Source organism: Otolemur garnettii, unplaced genomic scaffold (genome assembly GCF_000181295.1).
Source record: "Otolemur garnettii isolate 467f Iridium unplaced genomic scaffold, OtoGar3 scaffold00038, whole genome shotgun sequence".
Classification (NCBI taxonomy): Eukaryota; Metazoa; Chordata; class Mammalia; order Primates; family Galagidae; genus Otolemur; species Otolemur garnettii.
This window is the reverse complement of record NW_003852433.1, coordinates 1,586,022-1,609,687: the sequence shown is the minus strand read 5'-3', so window position 1 is coordinate 1,609,687 and position 23,666 is coordinate 1,586,022. Positions and strand designations below refer to the sequence as shown.

Below are 23,666 nucleotides of genomic sequence, written 5' to 3'. Positions count from 1 at the left end.
AAGCACCTCCCATCACAAACTCCTCCCCGCACTCGTCCGCAGCCTCCCTCCCTCTGGTCCCCCGAGCGCAGCCGGCTTAGTCTTTGTAGCTGCTGCAGCGCCCATGAAATTTTAATGTGGGAGCGGTTGGCTGGCGGAGGCGCCCCACCCCCGCCCTCGCCTCTGCCCTCCTCCCGCCTCCCCGCGCCCCTGCAACCCCACCCTCCACCCCTTTTACCCCAATCTCAGAGTCCCGGCGGGGGACGTGGCTGCTGCGGGGTTTGGGGGTGCACACCTCCGCCCCTCCGCACAAAGGCGAGAGGTGGGCGGTGCGCTCAGCCTCCTGCATCCTAGCCCGCGGCGCTGCCATGGCAACGCTTGCCCGGCTGCTCTAGGCAGCAGAGAGCCCAGGGAGAGAGGCGCGCACGGAGGGCGCAAGACCGTGGACCAGGAGAGCGGAAACGTGGTGTGAGAAGACCGAAGACACTAGCCCCGGAACGGTACCAAGCGCTCAGCCTGCGAGGCCTCAGTCCATGCCTCTAAATCAACCCTGCTAGATGGGCACACGGTTATGGTGGAGCCAAGGTTGGAACCCATGTCTAAAGGAACTTCATGCCTTTACCCCATTGGCCACTGCATTTATGTGCTTGGTCTTTTATTTTCTTTTAACTGTCTTCTCTTTAGTACTACCTACTGTTTTCTAGAGCAGGGATGTTAGAAAGTGGTCCTGAAGCAGTGGGCCTAGAGCTGGGCCCTGCACCAGCAGCGTCCGCATCACCTGAGAACAGTTAGAAATGCGGATTCTCAGGCCCCACCCAAGAGCTACTCAATCAAAAACTCGGGGTGGGGGTGAGTTCAGAGATCTATGTCTCAGCAAGGCCGTCAGGGAATTCTCAGGCACATTCCAGCTGGAGAGCCGCTGTGCTGGAATACTCCAGTGACCTCTAGAACCAGACTGCGGGGGTTTTACCCCTCAGCACTTTCGATGCCCCTGACTAGATGGGCCCATCCTTCGTGAGACGTGGAGTCTGTATAGCAGAGAGAAGAGCAGAATCTGCAGCGCTGGGTTAAATGAAGGAGAGGTGCTTAGCTCAGTGCCGGGCACTAAGTAAGTGCATAGCGTTTTATCTGACCAAGACATATTAGTATTGGGCTATGACGTGTCCTTTAATTGTCACGTTTCCAGGAGTGTTGCTGATCATCTGCAGTGCTCAGATAAAGAGTCTAAGAGAGGCAACCAGACACCACAGAATACCCCGATGGATTTGGGCCCAACCTTTCAGGTTTCAACTTTCCCCTGTGTCCTCTAAACCAGCGGTCCCCAACACTTTTGGCACCAGGGACAGGTTTTGTGGAAGACAATCTTTCCATGGATGGGGGAAGGAGGGTGGTTTGGGGGATAATTGAAGTGAATTACATCTCCACCTCAGATCATCAGGCCTTAGAGCCTCATGAGGAGCTCAGAACCCACAGTTTACAGGAGGGTTCATGCTCCTGTGAGAATCTAATGAACGTCTCTGCTGATTGACAGGAGGTGGTGCTCAGATAGTGATGTGAGGGACGGAGATCAGCTGCAAATACAGATGAAGCTCCACTCACTGGCCCACCACTCATCCTGCTTTGCACCCCTGTTCTAACAGGCCATGGCCATGGACCAAGACCATTCCTCAGCCTGGGGACTGGGGACTGGGCACTGAAGCTCTAAACTCCAGATCTCTTACCGGGTTCCCCAGCCCTGGTCTTCGGAAAATACAAACCCAATTCAACAAATCTAGGACACACTGTACCCAGCCCAAGGCCTTTGAAGAAAGGTTGGAGGTCCCAGAGAGGCCTCAAACACCACCTCCACTCTTGTAGACCTAACGGTCCTGCTAGGGAGGTAAGACATACAGAACAGGTAGAGAAAGGCGAGACAAGGTCACAGCACTGCCCCAAGTACACAGCCAAACTGTTGCCGTCACCAGGCCTATTACTTCACTCTTGGACTGGATAGAACTCTGGTGCCCTGGGCCACCATTGTTTCTCCAGAGGCTATTTTAGGGATAAAGAGACAACAGGCTCGGTTCCCTTTCCCGGGTCTCCTAAGCAGGGCCAGAATTTCCCTGGAAATCTGGGACTGTAGCAGTATCCTTTGTACAAAGACTATTTAACTGGCAGGTCCTTGAAGCCTGGGTGCCTTATAGGAAGAGGTGAGGTAATTGGTACAGCTTAAAGGAACAAACTTTATTCTGAAGTGCATATGGAACCTCCTTCTGTTGTCCTGGCAACAAACTCTCTAAAATATGGTGCTGGGCAATGCCACCACCTCCTTTGAGACTTACATCTAATTTGAGAGCTAGAGCTGGCATCCTTCTCCTCTCCCCATCAGTGTAGCTCTGTCCCTCACCCCATCCTGCAGGTAGCACCAGAATGTGCCCAAAGAGCACACCCCAAGATAGTAAATGTCATCCTTGCCACAACTGACCAAGAATTCCTGCCTTCTGGGAGACATTTATGGGAATAACTTGGGCCCCAAGAGCCCACGCGCAGATAAGAGTATCCCAGAGAGACACATCAATGTTCCTCCCCCTCTGCTTCTCTTGAAAATAACCCGAGTCGCATATTTTGGAGTTTCAGTTGCTATAGTAATAGAAAGAGCTGCCATATGCATTTCAGAATGATATTTGTTCCTTTAAGCTGGACTGGCTACCTCACCTCTTCCCACAAGACACCATAGCTTCAAGGATCTGCCCATTATATAGCCCTCATACACAGGGGAATTCCGATGCTGGCAACATGACCGGGAAAGGGGAACCTGAGTCCCTCTTCTCTTCATCCTTAAAATAGCCCCTTGGAGAAACAAGGGTGGCCCAGGAGGCTGGAGTTCTGGTTGGGACTTTGGTATCAAGCCACTGGGTGTCTTTAAAAAAAAAAATGAAGTGAAATTTACATAACATTTTAAAGCATACACCTCGGTGGCATTTCATACACTCACAGTGCTGTGCAAACACCAGCACTACCAAATTTCAAGACATTTTCATCACCCCAAAATAATACCCCGCACACTCAAGCAGTTACTTTCATTCTCCCCTGCATCCCATCATATGGGATCGGTGAGTGTGTGACCTTGTGTTCTGGTGTCTCTCACTGAGGGTGTTCCTGAGCCTCAGCCACAGAAGTAGCACAGATCAGCACTTCTGTCCTTTCATGGCTGAATGATACTCCATTTGCATGAACAGACCACGATTTGTCCATCCATTCCTTGTGGATGGGCGTGCGGGGTGTTTTCACCCTCTGACTGCTATGAACAGTGCTGCTGAAGTGTCCATGTCCAAGTATCTGTTTGAGCCCCCCTTTCCGGGTCGCTTGGGTATATGCCCCTCCATGCCTCGTTTCTTTTTATACTCCCCCACTGCACCTAGTCAGGTGCCTTCTAAAGTCAGTAGCAAGGTGGGTTCTTCACCTTGTCACCTAAACTAGTCTCACACACCTTCCCTGTTCCCAAGTGCCACTTCTCTGCCTGACCACACCTAAGGAAGGCTCTGGGAAAAGACAGATTTGGTCTGCCTTCCAAATGTTACTGACAGAGACCATACACGTCCGTCGGGGACCCAGGGACCAACCTCTCTGACAGCTATTTCCTGAGCAAGCATCTCCTGGTCTCAGCCAGATAGAAAATTTCACTTTGACTAACCGAAGCATCAAAGCAGCCATCTTCACCTGGGGTGAGAGTGGCTGGGGCTCCCCAAATACAGGAGGGTGTGTTTGTATAGCAGAGCAAAGCAACGTTTGGTATGAGTCATGAAAGAATGTGCCTGTCAGCAATTCTCTGCAGCTGCAAAATTCCCCTGGCCCCGGTAGTCACCTTCGGGTACCCTGAACCTGACCCCTTGCCACTTACTTGCCATTTTTCCAAGTGTGAACATCTCTTCAGGTGTTCATCCGCCACACAAGAAAAGCGAGGCTCAGAGAGGGAAAGTGATTTATACAAGGGCAGCCAGATAGAAAGCGGTTAAAGAAAGATTGGAACCCAGAGCTGCACGATTCCAACAGCTCTGGCTCCAGCATCTCTGCAGCGCTTTCTGCAGTGTGCTTAACTCTTCCTTCCCCTAGGAAGGGATGGACCACCCCATGGCCACTTGAACAACGACCCCCACCACCATGGTGGGATTACTTGAGTCGAAAGTGCCAGGGCGCTCACCCACCAATTTTTATCTATTATTGTGGAAAGATGCTCCTTGTGCAACAATCCCTTGCCACCTCCAGGCTGCCCCCTGCACAGACCAAGCATATGCCCTTGGCCAGAGAAAGCCGTCAGCAGAAAGTCACAGGGGCCTGCAGTGAGAAGCCACTGGTGTGCCTGGGAATGGTGAGTGTCAAGGGAATGTCCAAGGTGCCAATGGGTCATCGGCACCCCATCTCCTACCGCCTGCCCAATCCCACCTCAGCAGCATCCACCCTGAGCCCAACAAATCCAGGATCTACCAGTTTGAGAAGCATCCAACCGGTACATGCCAACCTGGCATACGACAGATGTGTTAGATAGATTCCCTGCCCCCCAGAGCACAAAGCCCATCTAGGAAAGACATGAGTCATGTTGTAAATAGAATCACTACAAGTGCTGGGTTTACAGGGAACATATACCATGCATTAGGGACACCACTAGTCTTTGAGGCCAGACACTATACCAGGTGCTGAGAATTAAAAACCATGAGAATCACTCACTTTAATTTTTAGAACCTTTTGGGTTTCAAGTAGCAGAAACAAGTCCAAGCCTATGCATAGTTTTCAGGCACAGCTGTATCAAGGCGTTCAAACAACATTACCAGGAATCTTTCTTTCTCCATATGTTGGCTTTGCTATCCTCTGCGACGCTGGTTCACAGGCAGACCCCCTACCCAAGGGAAGACCAAGATCCTTAGCTGCTGCAAGTTCGCAACCTGCCAGTTTACACACCTTGCTCTAACCCAACCAAGTCCAAGGCCAGTTCTCAGGCACCTGACCTGGGTTGCTTGTCCATAAAATGAGAAGTGATGAGCAGTGGAGTGGAAATTCAAAGTGTTGCTACAAAAAGAAGAGAGAATGATATCCTAGGGAATGTATTCATTTTTTATGGCTGCTATAACAAATTAACAGAAATTTTGTTGCTTAAAACAACACAGATTTATTCTCTTACAGTTCTGGACGTCAGAAGTTCTGAGGGTCTAACTCAGGTTGCATTCCTTTCTGGAGACTATAGGTGAGAATCCATTTCTTTGTCTTTTCTACCATGTAGAAGCCACCCACATCCCTTGGCTTGCAGCCCCTTCTTTCATCCTCAAAGCCAGCTGTGAAGGATCGAGTCCCTCTCCCATCACATTACTCAGACCTTCCTCTGCACTCACCTTTCCCTCTCTCTCTTCTACCTCCTTCTCTTACTTTTAAGGACTTTGAGGACCATCCTGATAGTCCAAAAGAATATCCCTATTTTAAGGCCAACTAATTAGCAACTTTAAATCTCTTTTGCTGCATAACGCCTTCACGGGTCTCAGGGGTCGGAACATAGAGGTCTTTGGGAAGCCGTTATTCTGCCAAACATGCATTCTCTGTGATTGCCTACCATGTGCCAGACTGTGCCCGTTTCCACATAGTATACTTTGAAGAGTAACTGCCTTTGTACTGATGACCTACTCTGTGCCAGGCACTGTACCAAGCCAGCCATCTGCCTTGTCTACTCCAGACTCTGAACTCCTCTAGGATAGAGACCACATCTGACACACTCAAAGCACATAGTAGGCTCTCAGTTCACAGTTATGTAGTATCATCCGATTGACACAGCAGCCCTGTGAGGTGGGCAGTGTGGTGTGCATTTGGTCACAAGGAAACTGAGGCTTGGTGAGGTGAGATGCAGGGCTCCCAGCCTCCTTCTGCCTGCAGAAGTAGTGGGGAAGAGCCCCCTGGGCATGGTCAAACCCTTCGCCACTCACCTGTTTATCTTGTTTCCTTTCTCTGCCTTCCTCTCGGCCAGGGCAGGCAGCCAAGACATGGGCCCAGGATGCAGATGCGAGTTTGAATCACACCTCTGCCCTGTACTCACCATGTGACTTTGGGCAAGGAACTTCAACCCTGCTGGCTTCAGTTTTCACTTCTGTAAAATGGAGGTAACATAACCTCTCTTGAAGTTTTGGAATAATTAAGTTATCTTCATATAGGAAACTTGTGTCCAGTGATAGTGCTCAGTAAATATTGGCTTGCTCTCTCCACTTGGTAGGAAATAATGACTTTGATCTCTTATTTCTATAAATTTTTTATTTTCTGGTGCATATTCTGTGCTTTCTTCTCTTAGTCTCTGACCCTCCTGCAAGTGATTTGACTGAGGTCTCATAATCTCTCTCTCTTCCTGTCTCTATCCCCCTGAAAGGGTCATTACAGACCCCATAAAAGACCTAGAGCACTTTTTTCTTTTAAAGAAACAGGATCTGACTCAGTCACCCAAGCTGGAGTACAGTGGTACAATCATAGCTCACTGTAACCTTGAACTTCCTGGGCTCAAGGGATCCTCTGGCCCTAGCTTCCTGAGTACCTGGGACTACAAGCATATGCCACCATACATGGCTAATTTTTTAGATATTTTTGTAGAAACAGGGTCTCACTATGTTGCCCAGTCTGGTGTCAAACAAGATCTGGAGTTCTTATACCTTGCTGGTATTATAAAGGATCTTAGAAACTAAACAGAAACCAACACTGTCTGCAGAGCACATAAATACATATCACGTCTGGTGCATGGATGCCCTTGCTGTTTTCTGGGTAGATGCTGTTGGTTTGACTATGATACAGGCTGATGTTGCCCCTAGGCCACATTTGTCAGGCCTTTTCTCCATCAGCAGGACCTGAAAGTGAATTTTCTGCTTTATAGAGTCTATGGCCTCTTTTCCTTTAAGAAAGAAACTATCAGACTGGTGAGGTCCAGCAACCACTGGTTTGTCTCAACCTCTTTATTTTAAGGCATATAAAGCAAGAGGCAGAGGCAAGGAGAGGCCTGGCCTGAAGTCACAGGGAGCCTCCCTACTGCCCCCAGGCTCCTTGCTCCCTGCTCCTCACCTCTGCCTGCCTGCCTGCCTTTGTCCCCGGCATGTGGGTGCCATGTGTGCATGCCTACATGCAGGGCTGGGTCCTCTGTCCTGCTGCTTTTTTGTCTGGGCTTTTGTGTCCAGACAACAGAGAAGGGGACAGAGTGTGTGTTGTTCTCATCCATCTGCAAACAGACCCCCTCCAGATGCCCTGCACCTGCTCCCTGGCCCTCCCAGTCGCCCTGGCAGGTGCTGCGGCCAGGCCAGCCTCTCCCTGTCGCCGCGGTGGCTGCTGCTGCAGAGAGGCAGGCACAGACCCACCCACCGCAGCCTTCAGTGCAGCAGCTGCCTCCCCACTCTCCCCCTCCCTCCTGCCGCCACCTCTCTCCACAGCAGGAGGTGATTCTCATCTTTTTTCCTGTATGGGCAGAAGCCTAAGGAGCCTGAGATGGGGCCAGAAGGAATTGGGATGGGAAGTTGAGCCCTGCAGAAGACATTACAAAGACACCGCTGTCGCTGTGGGGGAAATGTTCCTCCCCAGCCCCATCAGTGTATCTATCCTCTTGAACATTTTGCCAAATTCACACCCCTCCCAGTTGCCGCCACAGTCCCTGCCTCCATTATCCCCTTCTGCCCCCCCATCCCACCCCCCCACCCCCCCTGTACTGCCACCCCACAATCTGCTCTCCTTGTTGCAGCCAAAAAATTCTCAAAATGCAAACCTGACCTCATCCCTCTCCTGCCCACAGCCCCACTGGAGGAAGAGCAAGCTTTGCCTTCCCCTGCAACGCCCTGCCCTGGCTGGACCTGGCCCACGCCTCCACACTCATCCCTCACCAAGCCCCCACCGCAGCCGCCTGACCCCAGAGCAGCCTCGTTGTCTCCAGGGAAACCTCTGTGACCTCTGGGTGAAAGCCGGCTGCTTGAACATACGTGTTCCTGGATGGGCCAGGGCTCTTCTTCTTCGGGGGGTGATTTCATTGAGGGATTACAAATCCATTTGCTTGTACACATACAGAGAGAGACAGAGAGAGAACCCCCAACTAACCTGTGAGATTCCTCATGTGAGAAGCCAACTCCTCTGTTCCACCCCAGCACCACGAGGCTAGGTGAATGGCCTGCGGCATAGGCACTGTGATTCTGGAACTCTCTAAAACCATTCTTACAGATCAGGGATTTTCTTTCTTTCTTTTTTTTTTTTTTTTTTTTGAGACAGAGCCTCAAGCTGTCCCCCTGGGTAGAGTGCTGTGGCATTACAGCTCACAGCAACCTCTAACTCCCGGGCTCAAGCGAGTCTCCTGCCTCCACCTCCCAAGTAGCTGGGACCACAGGCGCAGGCCACAACGCCTGGCCATTTTTTGGTTGCAGCTGTCATTGTTGTTTGGCAGGTGCAGGCTGGGGATTCGAACCCGCCACCTTAGGTGTATGTGGCTGGCACCTTAGCTGGTTGAGCTATAGGCGCCGAGCCAGATCAAGGATTTTCAACCCGCGTGCTGCAGCAACTGGAGTGCCAGGAGAGGATCTTAGGTGTGCCGCAAAAATTGTTAAAGATAACTAATTAAATTATTTTTGAAACAAGTTCAGAGCACAGTAAGTATATTCTTTTTTTAACTCTTTTTTTTCTTGCAGTCTTTCTCTTTATTGGATTTCTGAATTTTAAAAAAGTGAAAGTAAAGCAGTCATTAAGTGGTTCAGATAAAAGAAAGGCATCTTTGCCTGAATTCCTCAGCAGGCCTGCTCTGACCTGCCCCACCTCCTCCCAGAACAGGCTGCTGGGCATCTACAAAAACTATTTCCATTCTGAACTCTTTTTTTTTTTTAGATCAACATAATTTAAGTGTGCCATGTAAGTTCAACTATAGGTTAAAGTATGCCATGAGTAAAGGTTCAAGTGTGCCATGACTAAAAAAAAAGAAGGTTGAAAAATGCTGCTATAGGGGCAGCGCCTGTGGCACAGTGGGTAGGGTGCCAGCCTCATATACCGAGGGTGGTGGGTTTGAACCCAGCCCTGGCCAAAAACTGCAACAACAACAACAAAAATAGCCGGGCGTTGTGGTGGGCGCCTGTAGTCCCAGCTACTAAGGAGGCTGAGGCAAGAGAATCACCTAAGCCCAAGAGTTGGAGGTTGCTGTGAGCTGTGTGATGCCACAGCACTCTATGGAGAATGACAAAGTGAGACTCTATCTCTACAGAAAAAAAGAAAAGAAAAAGAAAAATGCTGCTATAGATGAACAGAGAACTAGAAAAGAAAAGCGGCTTTTCCAAGGTCTCTGTTCTAATAAGGCCATGCTGACTGTGTCATCTGGGAGTCTCCAGGGACTCCAGCTCCTTCTGTCTTTGAAAAATCACCCTCTCTTTTACAAGCCAAATGCTTCAAGTGCTCACCCTGAAAAGGCTGCAGACATGCAGTGCCCTTTCAGGGATTCTGCTGGCTTGTCTGGGTTGATGACGCTGTCTTCATCGTTTGCTGCAAACATCTGCTTCTGTCGCTCACCTTGATTATCTCTACCTGTCTCCTGCCCATTCCTGTGGCCCACTGTCTTCTCCCCAGGCACACAAGCAGACCCACCACAGCACAGACACACGAAGCGGTGGGGAAGACGTGGAGGAAGTTTGGGGCAAGTAAGAACTGACTGAGCATTCCCTGTGTTCCAGGATTTGGGATAAACACTATAAATGCAATAACTAGTAAAAGCCCAAACGACATCAGGTATTGGTACTAACCCCATTCCACAGACAAGGAAACTGAGGCTAAATGGGAATGACTTAAAGTGCCTGAGCCACAATTCAGTCCCAGTGGTCTCCATCCAGGTCCTGACCCCATGCAGCTCCCTCCCCAGCCCATCCCACTGTGCCTTCCCAGGCTCCTGACATCCCTCAACTGACCAGCAGCCCCCATACAGTCTCTCCCCAGCCCTGTGGCTCCTGTCACTCCAGCCTAGCCACCCTCACGTGGCCACACCACAGCCATTCTCTAGAACAGTACATTATTTATGAGATGAATCTGGGCTCTCTGCAATGCCACAGTGCCTGCAGGAAGGAGGCAGAAGGTTTTGGAGCCCGAGTCCTCCAGAGGACATGCACAGTCTGGATCCAGGGACCAAGCTCCAGCAGGGGCACACACTAAGCCTGCAGAGCACAGAGTGGAAACGGGGACAAAACGATCAGTCTTTTTATCGCTTTTGCATTCTGTCCTGCTCTGGACAAGCAGCAGAGAGCCCTGGAGGCTGGGGCATGTAAAACAGGGTAGACACTAATATTAATTAACTCCTCCTTGAGCCCACACAAAATCCTAAAAGGTAAGGATTCTCGTGCCCACATTATAGAGGAGGAAACCGAGGCCTGCAGAAGGTAGCCAAGCTCTTCCTGAATGCATTACCCTGATTTGTCTCTCTTTCCCCTTCAAAAGAGGAGGGTGAAGGTGGCTACAAAGATGTTCTCCACAACACCAGAAAACTAAATATAAGATAGGAAAATGAGCCCCAGGAAAGGAATATAAAATCAGAGATTAAGTTCCTCTTTTAAATTCCTGCCTCCTGGTTCTATCCAGTAGCTAATAGTGAACTTACATTTGGTTCTGAGTGTCCTAGAAGCCAATAAAGTTAGTCACAAGTGTGCAACGACTGTGAAAAGAAAATAAACTAGATGCACAGAGATACAGCTATGGCTGGTGTTGAAAACAGAGGAGGAGTCTCATGCCCCCTAATTTCATCTCAGTCCCCGCTGTCCTAGAAACTGACCCTTCCTTCCTATCCTTCTACACCCCACCCCCATCTCCATCCCCTACCCCGGGAAGGATCACAATCTCCCGGCAGAGCCTAGCAGGGTGTGTTTCCATATCTGACCACCAGGTGTCAGTGCGGGGGAAGGTCGCAAGAGATGATTCTCAGCAGCCAGGAGCTTGGTGGGCGGTAGGGAAGCAAGTTAGTGCCCACCCAGCCTACGGCTGAACCTCAACAAAGAAATCACTCTTTAGCTCAGCGGAATCAGGTTGCATGGCGTCCCCACAGAGGGACAGAAGGAAACGCCTTGGACAGACAGTCAGGAGTCCAGGGTTAAAATCTCAGCTCTGCTTCCAGTCTTCTGTGCAAACTTGATCTCCTCTGCTTGCCTCTCTCCGCCTCCGTCTTCTCATCTGAGTAAAGGGGAGCCTAGCAATACAATTTGGGGGAAGAGGAAACAGACAAGGATGGAGAATGGTCACAGTAGCTACAGCCTGAGACAGTCAAAAGTTGAAGAACCCACCTGGGTATGTGCAGTATTGTACACCTGTAACCCCAGCACTTTGGGAGGCTGAGGGAGGAGGATGGCTTGAGGCTAGGAGTTCTAGGCTGCAGTGAGCTAAGATCGCGACACTGCACTTCAGCCTGGGGAACAGAGTGAGCCCTTGTCTCAAAAAGGAGAAAGAGAGGAAGGACAGGAAGAAGAGGAAGAAGAAGTTGAAGGACCAAAAACTTCTAAGCGATAGGAGAGAAAGAGAGGAGCCCCTACTGCTGTGTCCAGGAGTTCCACAAAGACCACACTGCCAAACAAGCCGAATTCATAGCACAATCCCTTTATTGAAGAGCTGGCCAGCGACTGCTTCAGTGACCCAACATGGGGTTTCTGAGAGCCGCCCTGAGTGCTTAAGGGGTTGTGTTTTTTGCTTGGTCAGCATCGTGGTTGGCATGCAAGCTGTCCAGGTGCATTTGGGTAGGGTAGCAAGCAAGCATTGCACAGAAGCAGAATTCTGCCATTAGTTAACCATTCATCATACATTTTTGCTTTCAGTACTTTTCCTCCATATATCTTAGTTTCAGTAATTTTTTCAGTATTGTTTAAAGATTAGTCCAGGGACAGTGGGTACTTCCTGGTCTGTTTCCCCGGGAGTTAGCCAAGCAAGAAACTGAGAGAGAACTAGAAGCAAGAAATCAATTAGTACTTTCTCATTTATCTTGGGGGTGAACTAGACTTACTTCATCTCTTTTTTTCTTAAAGTTTGCAGTCCAGAAGTTTGCCAGGAATTAACTGGTATTTTTCCATTATAGCCTGGGCCTAACACTACCTAGGGGTCAGGAGGTACAATGGTAAGCTCCTCCTCTTTGTTTCTGGTGGTGGACCTGGGGGAGTAGAAGAGGCAGGGCTTTTGCAAATGTAAATGACAGAAACCTATCTTTAAGGGTCTTAAGACAAAAAAAAAAAGGCAGAGAGAATTTTCTTTGGTTCCTATGATAGAAAGTGAATGGGGTGTGTGCACAAAGGGATGCTTCAGCTTGCTCGCTCCATCTCTGCCCTGTTTGCTGCTACACTGGTTTTGCTTGCAGACTGGCCTTGCTGGCAAGTTACAAGCTTACATCCTGTCAACCTCACAAGCCCAGCACAAAGATAGCTGCCTTTTCTGTATCAGCCCAACCAAAGTTCCAGAGCTGACTCTTACTGGCTGACTCTCCCCAGACCCAGTCACGGTGACTAGTGTCAGCCAGACCTGGGTTATGTCCTGTCTCTGGGATTGGGGTGGACCAACCTCATCCAATCCTTGACTCTCTCTCTTTTTTTTCGTTTTATTTTTAAATTTCAGGTTAATGTGAGGGTACAACCAACCAGGTCACAATATTTGAATTTGTTAGGCAGAGAAGGGTCCCACACCCAAACCTTGGGCCATACACTACATTGTGCCCATTAAGTGGGAGCACACCAATACCCTCTCACCCCCTCCCTCGTTCCTCCTCCCCCAGCTTGAACTGAATTAAGGTTTTTTTTGAGATAGAGTCTCACTGAGGCGTCATAGCTCATAGCAACCTCACTCTTGGATTCAAGAGATTCTCTTGCCTCAGCCTCTAGAGTAGCTGAGACTACAGATGCCCACCACAATGCCTGGCTATTTTTAGAGACAGGATCTCTCTCTGGCTCAGGCTATTCTCAAACCCATGAGTTCAGGCAAACCACCCTACTTGGCTGCCCAGAGTGCTAGGATTACAGGCAAGAGCCACTGCATCCGTCTTGAATTGAGTTTTACTCCTATGTAGCCATGAATTAGATCGTCTAGTGAATTTGATCTCCACTGGTGGAAGCTTTTCCCAGAAGCTACTAAAGGTCCCCAGAGGATGAAAACAGGAGGGTTCCTCCTGAGAAAACCTGTAATGACCCACAGGCTTGTTTCTATGACATTTTTGTATGTCAAGAGAAGACCCCCGCCCCCAGGGGCTCATGGCAGAAAAAGGAAGGGCCTCCCCACCCAGGCTGATTTCCTCTTCATTAAAGTTGTAATCAGAGCAACTGTAAGTTAAGCCCCAGGAAGTGGGAGTGGTGGGTGGGATTCGCCACCTGCAGGGCAGGCAGAGGCCTCATTTCCCTCCTAGGGAAAGTCAGAGGCCTGTTTCTGGGTGGCTGCCAGCTCAGAAGGGCTGGATGTGAGAGTGCTGGCCCTGTGTCCAGCACAGCCTGGGCACTCAGTAGACACTCTCCTCCTTTGCACACAGGGCTGTCCTCACTGTGTGCATCCTTGCTTTGGGCTTCCCCAAACAATGAGGTGGGGACTCTGTGGCCTCAAGAACATGTGTGGCCCTTCAGACCCCCAAGGGTGGCCCCTCAGTTGAATCCAAACTTGACAGAAACAAAATTCTTTTATTCTGTAGAATTTGGATTCAGTCAAAAAGCCTCACTCAAGGATTCAGAAGGCCGTATGAGGCCTCAGGGCCACAGGTTCCTTACCTGGCCTGGGCTTCTCTCAGGAAGATGCAGGAAAATACTTACTCTCTTCCCCTTCCTCTCTCCCTTACCTCTACTTCTCTCCCCTCCTTCCCTCCTTCCTTCTCCTTCTTTTCCTCTTCCTCTCCCTCACCCCCACATACGCATACCCAAGAGGTGTGAGATCTTCCACTTTTCACCCCCTTCCATCCAAGGCGGTCCCTTTACACCTGCCATTCCCACTGAGTCTTTCACAGCTTCCCTGCTCCTGGGGAATTGACTGGGGGGAGGGGGGCAGCCGTGAGAAATCAGGTGACAATGGACAGGAGAAAACCCCACAGAAGGAGGCAGAGGGAGCAGGAAGGGGGAGGGGCCGAGGAAGAGCCCGAAAGAGAAGCCTTTTTTTTTTTCATCTTGTCTAATTGCTCTAGCTAAAACTTCTAGCACTGTGTTAAATAAAAGTGGTAAGAGTTAGCTTCCATATCTTGCTCCTGATCTTAAAGGAAAGCTTTCAGCTTTTCTCTGTTCAGTATGATGAGCTGCGGGTTTTTATAGAGGGTGGTCATAAAGTTTGTGTGCAATTTAAAATTTGCACTAAACTTTACGACCACCCTGCATACAGCCTTTACTGTGCTGTAGCCCATGTCTTCTGTGCCTATAGCGTGAGCGTTTTTATCATGAAACAATGTTGAACTTTTTTTCAAATGCTTTTTCGTGTTGTTTTTGTCCTTCCTTCTCTTTATGTGGTATGTTGAACCATCCTTGCATCCTAGAGGTCAATCCCACGTGACCGTAGTAAATGATCCTTTTCATGTGCTGTTGAATTCAGTTCACTAGTATTTTATTGAGGATTTGTGCATCTGTGCTCATCAGGGATATTGGCCTGTAATTGTCTTTAATTGTGTCCTTGTCTGGCTTTCTATCAGGGTAATGCTGGTCTCATGAAATAAGCGTTGAAGTTTTCCTTCTTCTTCAATTTTTGGGAAGAGTTTGAGAAGGATTGGTATTGGTTCTTCCTTACGTGATTGATAGAATTCCACCATGAAGCCATCCTGTCCTGAACTTTTCTTTGATGGGAGATTTTTTTTTTTTTTTTTTGGCAAAGGACCTAAACAGATACTTCTCAAAAGAAGACATACAAATGGCCAACAGAAATGAGAAAAAATGCTCAATATCACTAATCATTAGGGAAATGCAAATTAAACAACAGTGGGATGTCACCTCGCATTTGTTAGAAGGGCTATTATCAGAAAGATGAAAGGTGTGTGGGTGACTATGTAGAGAAGAGGGAACCCTTGCACACTGCAGGTGGGAATGTAGATTAGTACAACCATTATTGAAAACAGCATGGAGTTTCCTCAGAAAACCAAAAATAGACATACCATATGATCCTGCAGTCCCACTCCTGGGCATTTCTTCAAAGGAAATGACATCAGTATGTTGGAGAGACATCTACACTCCCAAGTTCATTGCAGTATGATTCACAATAGCCAAGATATGGTATCAACCTAAGTTGAACAGACTTTTAAAAAATTCATCTATCCAAACAATGGCTTTTAAAAAGGGAAAATTCTGTCATTTTTGACAACCTAGTTAAACCTGGTGGACATTATGCTAACTGAAATTAGCCAGACATGGAAGACAAAACAAATGATGCATAATCTTTAAATCCACTAACACGTGGAATCTTAAAAAGTTGAACTCATAGAAATACCAAAAGCTGGGAGCCCAGGGGTGTATGAAGAAAGGGGAGATGCTGATCAAAGGGTACAAAGTTCCAGTTAGACAAGAGAAATATATTTTAGGGATCTATTGCACAGAATGGTGACTATAATAAATAATAGTGCACTGTATGTTTCAAAATTGCTATGAGTAGATTTTAAATGTTTTCATTACAAAAGAAGTAAGTCTGTGAGGCAATGGATTTGTTAATCAGCCTGGTTTAATCACTCCACATCGTAAACATATAGCAAAATACCACATGGCACTCCACAAATATATACAACTAGTATTTGTCAATTCAAAAGAAAATTCCAATAAATAAATAAATGATATTTTCTTTAAAAAAAAGAGAAGTCTGATATTATATAGCACCTTATTTTCACAGCATGTTTCCAAGTATCAGTGTCCCAAATCCTCACAACAGCCCTCCCCTTTAAGAATGAGGAAATTGAAGGTGGCGCCTGTGGCTCAGTGGGTAGGGTGCTAGCCCCAAATACCGAGGGTGACGGGTTTGAACCCGGCCCCTACCAAACTGCAACAAAAAAAAACAGCCAGGCGTTGTGGCAGGTGCCTGTAGTCCCAGCTACTCGGGAGACTGAGGCAAGAGAATTGCCTAAGCCCAGGAGTTGGAGGTTTCTGTGAGCTGTGTGACGCCACGGCACTCTACTAAGGGCAATAAAGTGAGACTTTGTCTCTACAAAAAAGAAAAAAAAAAGAGAAAGGTGAGGAAATTGAGTCTCCCAGAAGGTCACCCTGTCTGGTAAACACAGGACCCAGGGTTCCATGCAACTTTGAAGGCGTTGTCTTCCTGTGTGCTGTGCCACCCGCTCACAGGCGTAAACAGCTGGTCAATAAGGCTAAAAGGAGCAGCAATATGAAGAGAGCACCTGCTCTTCGTGAAGGGCCTTGAACAAGTCTCTTCCCTGCTCTGGGATGAGTTTGCAGGTTTCAGACCTGCAGTCCTAGGCTATGGTCAGGGCTGTAGGCTGCGTGCAGTGTTCCAGGTGATAGGTGCTCTCTGCCTACCACTTACTTCTGACCAAATAGCATCAATAATGTAAGTTTTCTTTCCTGTACTACGTGTAACCTATGAAAATTGGTCTCCTAGCAAGATATGAAAAATAATTTCATGGTCTGTTTCCTCCTCTCTCAAGAAAGTCCCTGACAAATTGTCTCTTTATTGTCTGCTGCTCTAGGATCATCTCACATTTGGGGTCCCATTTTTTATCATTTTCAGCCTTGCTCTTGGCTCTGGCTGGGGCTGGCTCCTAATATAACCACCACCAAACCCCAATGACACCCCTTTATTCACTCATTCATTCATTCACTCATTCAGCAAATATTGCCTCTTTTGCCCAAGATCTGAGGCTTTCCTATGATAGATAAGAAGTGCCCTGGTTAATTCATACTAAAGTGTGAAGGGCTGCTTTCTTAACTTTTTTAAGAAAGGAGGTGAACCCAGCTACCTATTGTTTATAAATTTAATTTGCACTCATTATCTCTTTAATCCACTCCCAAAATCTTGCATAGCCCATAGTGGCTTAATGCTCCTACAGGCTGGATAGGCTCAGGCAAGTTGCTTGACCTCTCTGAATCTCTGAGCCTTAAGTTTCCAATGGGTTTTAAAGGGATAATAATTATGTAAAAAAGTTACAGTGAGGTTTAAGTTCTATTATATACGAAAAAGATAAACACAATATGTACTGTTGATAGTATTACTATCATTATTATGAGAAAAATATGCTCAAAGTAAAGGGATTAGGTTGGACATGAGAGAGGAGGTGAAAGCAAAGGGACAGAGGAAGGTAGAATAATATAATAGTAATAGTAAGAAGGATAGCAATGACTCCACCAACATTTACTGAGAGCTTACCAAGTACCTTCTGCATGCCATGGACACAGGCACATGTAATGTCTTTTAACTTTTCACAAGCATACAGGTGAGTATTGTGTTCCTCTAGTTAACAGACGAAAAACTGAGGTTACCTGCTGATAAGCCAGGATGCAAACCCAGGGCTGTGATGCCCTCCTCTCTGGAGGCTGGGGCAACTCAGAGCTGGAAAGGTCAGAAAGCAGCCCCTCTGTACCTGAGCTCTCTACATCTAACGCCTTCCAGGGTTTCAGGGTTCAGACTGAAGACATATCTGGCTAGAAGGTGGTGGCCAGGCCCAGCCCCCACCTCAAGCCTCAGCGTAACTCCAGTGTCCACAAAGATTGACTTCAGGGCCCTCTGTCTAAATTGTCCTCACTACTGTCTTTCTAATGCCCATTTCCTAGGACTAATCATAAGAATACTTCCTAGACAGTACCCCTGGCCCCACAGTAAAACTTGTCACTTCTACAGTTCATTTTCTAAAACCTTTTAGAAAAATAATTCATGCTAGGCTGTGAATGGCTATCATGTCTAACTCTAGCTTCTCCCACGTTATGTTTCACAGATCACTCATAATGCAAGCTCCTTCACCAATGAGAAAAAGGAAAAGAATAATAATTGTTATTTGGTCAAGTAAGTTTTGGAAACTTTTAATTCTCTTTTTTTTTGAGACAGAGTCTCAATCTGTCACCCTGGGTAGGTCAGCCCTTCCAGGCTGACCAAATTGTTATTTGGTCAAATAAATTTTGGAAACTCTTAATTCTGTCTTTTTTTTTTTTTTTTGAGACAGAGTCTCAGTCAGTCACCCTGGGTAGGTCAGGCTGGTATGGCGTCAGCCTAGCTCACAGATACCTCGTACTCTTGGGCTCAAGCAATCCTCCTGCCTTAGCTTCCTGAGTATCTGGGACTTTAGGCACCCACCACAATGTCCAGCTTTTTCCTGACCTCAAACAACCCACCCACCCGCTTTAGCCTCCTAGAGTCCTAGGATTACCAGTGTGAGCCACTGTGCCTGGCCTCTTAATACTCTGTTTTCCCTTTTAGAGATTCACAGTACATGTTAAACTAATGTAGGCTCTGAGAAGTCCTGCAGGATAGACACCAACAATGCACAAATCTATGGGGCATAATTTATTTTTTCAAGGAAGAATGGAACATCTGTGTAGCAGTCTTTAATAAATCCTGACTATGGATCCATGAAAGTGTGGGGATAATATCTGTCTCTCCTGACTACAAGTATGTAAATCCCTCAAGGCAAAAGATTTTGTCTGTTTTTTCCCCTATTGGATGCTCAGGGCCTATTATAGTGTTTGCTGTGTAGTAGATGATTGATGAATGTTTGATGAATGAATGAATGAATGAATGAATTAGTGAGTGAACGAAGGAGCAAGTAAATCTGTATTCTACTCCTGACTTTGCCTTTAACTTGCTGTATGGCCTCAGGCGAGTCCTATTTCTCTGCATGTTAAAAAGGGATGAGATAAAATTACACATTCTCAATAGAATTTCTAGCATAATAGCCAAGAAGTGAAAATTGATCTCGGGGAGCAAAAACAAGATCTTTTCGTGTATAAAGCACAGGTGTACATACAGGGTACATATAGATATGCATTATACTGACATTATATTGTGGTATTAAAACTTCATAGGGGGAGGCAATTAGGAAAATAATGTCCAGAAAGACTCTTTAGGGAGGTGATGATGAAAATAATCAAAATGGCTAAGAAAAATTTGACTTGATGATCTAGGAGGTTCCTTCCAGATCTGCCAGTTGATCAACATTTGCCTCTAGGGAGAGGGTGTGGGTGGTAATTTCTGAGGTAAGAGTGTTTAGGAACAGGGAACAGCAAGAGCCAAAAACCTCAGATGGGAATAAATCCAGTGTTACGGGCTGAATTGTCTGTCCTCATTTGAAATAGCTCAGTTAGAAGGAAGTTAGACCCATCTGCATTCTGTCCAGATTCACATGTTGATCCCCAAGAATGTGACCATATATGGAGATAAGATCCTCAAAGAGGTAATTAAGTTAAAAATGAGGCATTAGAGTGAGGCCCAAATCCAAGAAGGATGTTGGACATCCTGGACCAGGAGGAGCTTCAGGAGAAACCGACCTGGTTGGCACCTTCAACTTCAACTTCCAGGCTCCAGAACTATGAGAAAATACTTTTCAGTAGTTTAATACCCCCCACCCTGGCCAAGGTGTGGTGTTCTCTTACAGCAGCCCAAACAGACTCACACTGGAATCATAAAGTAACAACCCATGGAGGGACATGAGATCAGAGAGGTTACAGGGAGAGACCGATGTTGGTGAGCCTCATAGGACTGGAAAAAATACTGTTTTGAGATTTTTTTTTTCTTACAATGGGACAGAGAGTGTGGCAGGTTCTTAAGCAAGAGAGTGACAAGGTCTGCCTTGCATTTTTAACAGTATCATGCTAGCTACTGGATGGGGAACAACTCATTCAGGGTCAAAGACAGACGCAGAGAGACCATGAGGAGGAGAAAGAAGAGGGTGCCTCCAACCAGGAAGGAAACAGTGGGGAGGGCAGTAAGTGGTCAGAGTCTGGTACCTATTAGGAGTAGAGCCAGTAGGAATTGCCAGTGGATTTGATTGTGGGATATGAGAGAAAGAAAGGAGTTAGGGATCATTCCAAATGTTTGGCCTGAACAACTGGAAAAGTGGAGCTTCTGCTTTGGATGGGTTCCATGTGAGGTGTGTTGGGTACATCCAGGTGGTGGTAGCAAGAGGCCACTGGGTATTCAGGACAGAGCCCAGAGGGGAGGTCTGAATACATGTAAGCACCAAGGAGGGTCTTCCCCATCCCCCATCATCTGTCCTGGTACTACAGCCCCACTGTGCTTCCCCCACCACAGCCCCTATTACAGAATATTTCCAATCTGCTAAGTACTTGTCTATCTTGCCCGACCAAACTGAGTGAGAGAAAGGACTTCGTGTGTCTTATTTACCATTGTATTTCCCAGGAAGTAGGTCCCAGGCCAATGATCTGTTGAATAAATGGGATGATGTGTACAATGAGGGGTTAAAAATTACTAATTGCCTATGTTCCTAAACATTTCCCTTCCTTTCCCAAACCAGATAATGTTATTTTTTCCAACAGGCTGTTTGGCTCCCCACTCCTTTCTGTCCCTATTAGACTGATGGGGATGTTTGTGGGCAGAGGAAGATGGGCCTGGAGAGCCTGTAAAAAGAACCAGAAGGAACCAAGAGAGAGTAAGAGGGGAGAGACAGAGAAGAGAAAGAGAGAAAAAGGAGAGAGAGAGAGAGAACAATCTCACCACTCAGGCTGCAAGTGGAATGGGTGTTTATTTCTTTGTTTTATAGACTTTCTTTGGAGTGTGGAGGGTGGTAAATGGGAGACCACAGGGTAGGACATGGAAGAGAGAATTTGGAAGAAAGAAATGAAGTATGAGAATGAGAAAGAGCCTCTTTCCATGCATGGCTTTGAAAACCACAAATGAGGAATGATTTATCGGGAAGACATAGCAATCATAAATCTATGTATACCTAATAACAGAGCATTACATTTCCTGAAGGAAAAAAAAATCAGGAAGCAAAATGGACAAAACTAAGGGGAAAAACAGATAAATCCAAATAACCAGTAGTCCCATTTCATTAATTGATAAAAACGGATATTTTAAATGTCAGCAAGGATATGGAAAAATCTAACCAACACTACCAACTGACTTGACCTAACAGTTACAGAACAGTATACCCAACAAATGCAAAAAGATAAATAATTTTCAAGTGCACCTTTAAGTCTATCAAAAATAGACCATTCTGGGCCACAAAACAGAATTTTCATTTTAGAAAATCAAAATCTTATAGAAGATGTTCTTTGACCACAATGGACTTAAAAATATAATCAATAACATCAGAATATCTACAAAATCCCAAAGTATTTGGAATTCAGATAACATACATTTAAATAACCCATGGGTCAAAAGCAAACAAAACCATGACAATAACTAGAAAATATCAAACTGAATGATAATGAAAACACATGAAATTAAAATTTGTGGGAAGCAGCTAAAGCCATACTTGGAGGGAAATTTATAGCTCTAAATGACTATGTGAGTTGGGGGAGAGAGGCCTAAAATTCATGACACACGAATCTAACTTTTAAAGGCTAGAGAAACTTAGAACAAAGTAGATCTGGTGTGAATAGAAGAAAGGAAATTATAATGTTAAGAGTAAAAAAAAAAAAAATCAATGAAATAAAACACAAACTCTAGAGAAAAATTAACAAAGCTAAACATTAGTTCCTTGAAAAGATTAATAAAACTGAAAAGCACAGCTAATACTGGACCTTCTGTTTTTATTACTTTGAGTTTTTTGTGCTGACGGTGCAGGGACTGGCCCACATGGATGCTGGGCTCACACGGGTTACAATGGGAGGCAGGAGAGAGCAGGTAACAGCCTCCAGAACCCCGCCCTTCCGGACAAGTAGGCATGCGCCCCTCCGTGCCTGGCCCCTGCTCACTGCTGGATCCTGCGGATGCTCTGCACCTGGAAGGTCTGGGCGTGAGAGCCCCACTCTCGGAAGTGCTTGTAGTCACCCGAATGGTGATCACACTCCAGCACATACTGAAAACCTCGGTAGCCAGGAAACTGGGAGCAAACCCAGCTGGAAAAGGGAAGAGGCAGACAGTTACCCCACAGAGGCAACAGCATGGTAATCAAGACAGAGGCAAAGGGATCCGTGCCACAGACACATTCCAGCCATCCCATCCTGGCCCTCCTTCAGAGCCCAGCTTTCTCCTCCCACTAGGCCTTTGATCATGCTGTCCCCTCTGCCAGGAACACCGGTTCAGTCTTTCTTTGCTTGGCCAAATTGTATTCGTCCTTTAGGCAGCAGCTCAATCATCACTTCATGAGGGAAGTCTGATTCATTCCCCATATCAGGCCATCTTTGTAGCACGCATGTAACTCAATAATTTTCAAATTATTTGTAAAATGTAAACCTCATTGCTTCTCGGCCTTTTGGCTAAAATCAAGTGAAATGTCAGCCTCTGTTTCCCCTTCTGTGAAAGAGGAAGTGGACTGAAGAATCATAAGGGGTCCATCTTTCTCTAAAACAACATGACCCTTCAATGGTTTCTGAGAAAACTAAAGACAAATAAACAGACAAAAACATAAAAACAATAAAAACAAATAAAACCTACCTCCCACCTTCACCCCTGCCTACCAGGAGCCAAAGGGCACCTCAGAAAATGTCTCTGATGTCCTTCTTAAATAAGGACCTCACACCTCAGCCTTCACCTGCCACCTCCCGGGAGAAAAGGATGGGACAGTTTCCTTATGTCTGGGCATCCTTTCTCCTCTCTTCTGGTCACCTCTCTCAGTCAAGATGGGAAAATAGGGCTGACTCTGGTCACCTCTCTCAGTCAAGATGGGAAAATAGGGCTGACTCTAATAATGAGCACATGACCTGACCTAGCCAATCAGAGAACCACATTCATGTGGGCTTGGTAATTGGTTCAAAGTTGAGCATGTGACCCAAGTTGGACTAATAAGCACCTTTCTTGGAATCTTTGATAGATTCATTGAGAAAGACACACTGTCTTTCCCTAAGACTGGAATGTAAAGAAGAAGCCACCATCTTTGACTTTACACAGGAAGAGTTCATCTAAGCATATAGCCACACAAAGGCCGGCAGAGCAAGAAGAGAAAAGAGAGATCCCTGCAGTGGAACCTGAATCCACCAGTACCTGAAGTTAATTACAGGGACCAATAAATATCTCTTGGGCTTAAACCAATTTGATCTGGGTATCTGTCACTTTGCAATCCCACAAATGCTGCCTAATGCTTCCCTATGCCTCAGTGCTCTCCTTTGAAATGTTGACATCAGAGCACAAAAGCCCTCAGCACACAGTTTTCACAGAAAGTATCCCTACCCCTCCCCAAATCCTTTCTTTCCCCTGTAACAAGAGTTTTGGATACACTTACGCCCCTGAGTGGACATGGAAGGAGCCCACTTCATTGCCATCCCAACCCATGGCCTGGAGGGAGGGATAGTCATCACTCAACTCTCCTTTCCTGCCCAGGAAGTTCTCTTGCTCGAAGATGGTCAGCCTTGAGTCACGGTGATTCTACAGGTACAGAGAACAGGGTCAAATCACCTGGAGCCTCTGCTGGCCCCCACACCCCCACCCTTGTCTCGCAAGCCAGCCTTTCTTACAAACCTTTTGGAAGAGCAATAAGGCAGCAGGTACTATAAACCTTACAAGAAGTATACCATTTTCCCTTCCAGAAATTCACACAAAGAAAATAATCATGGGCCAGTGTCTGTGGCTCAAAGAAGTAGGGCACCAGCCCCATATACTGGAGGTGGCGGGTTCAAACCCGGCCCTGGACAAAAACTGCAAAAAAAAAAAAA

General features: G+C 46.8%; 1 protein-coding gene across 1 annotated transcript in view; it reads right to left on the bottom strand.

The window, feature by feature from the left end:
* Positions 1-21,585: 21,585 nt before the first annotated feature.
* The window catches only part of CRYBA4 (crystallin beta A4), a 7,295-nt gene continuing 5,214 nt past the window's right edge, over positions 21,586-23,666 (bottom strand). Inside the window, exons 5-6 of the mRNA XM_003789970.1 lie at positions 23,237-23,379; positions 21,586-21,914 (exon numbers count right to left, since the gene is read on the bottom strand). Coding sequence (XP_003790018.1) covers positions 21,767-21,914; positions 23,237-23,379 — 291 coding nt within the window. The 3' untranslated portion in view covers positions 21,586-21,766. The remainder of the gene's footprint in view (positions 21,915-23,236; positions 23,380-23,666) is intronic.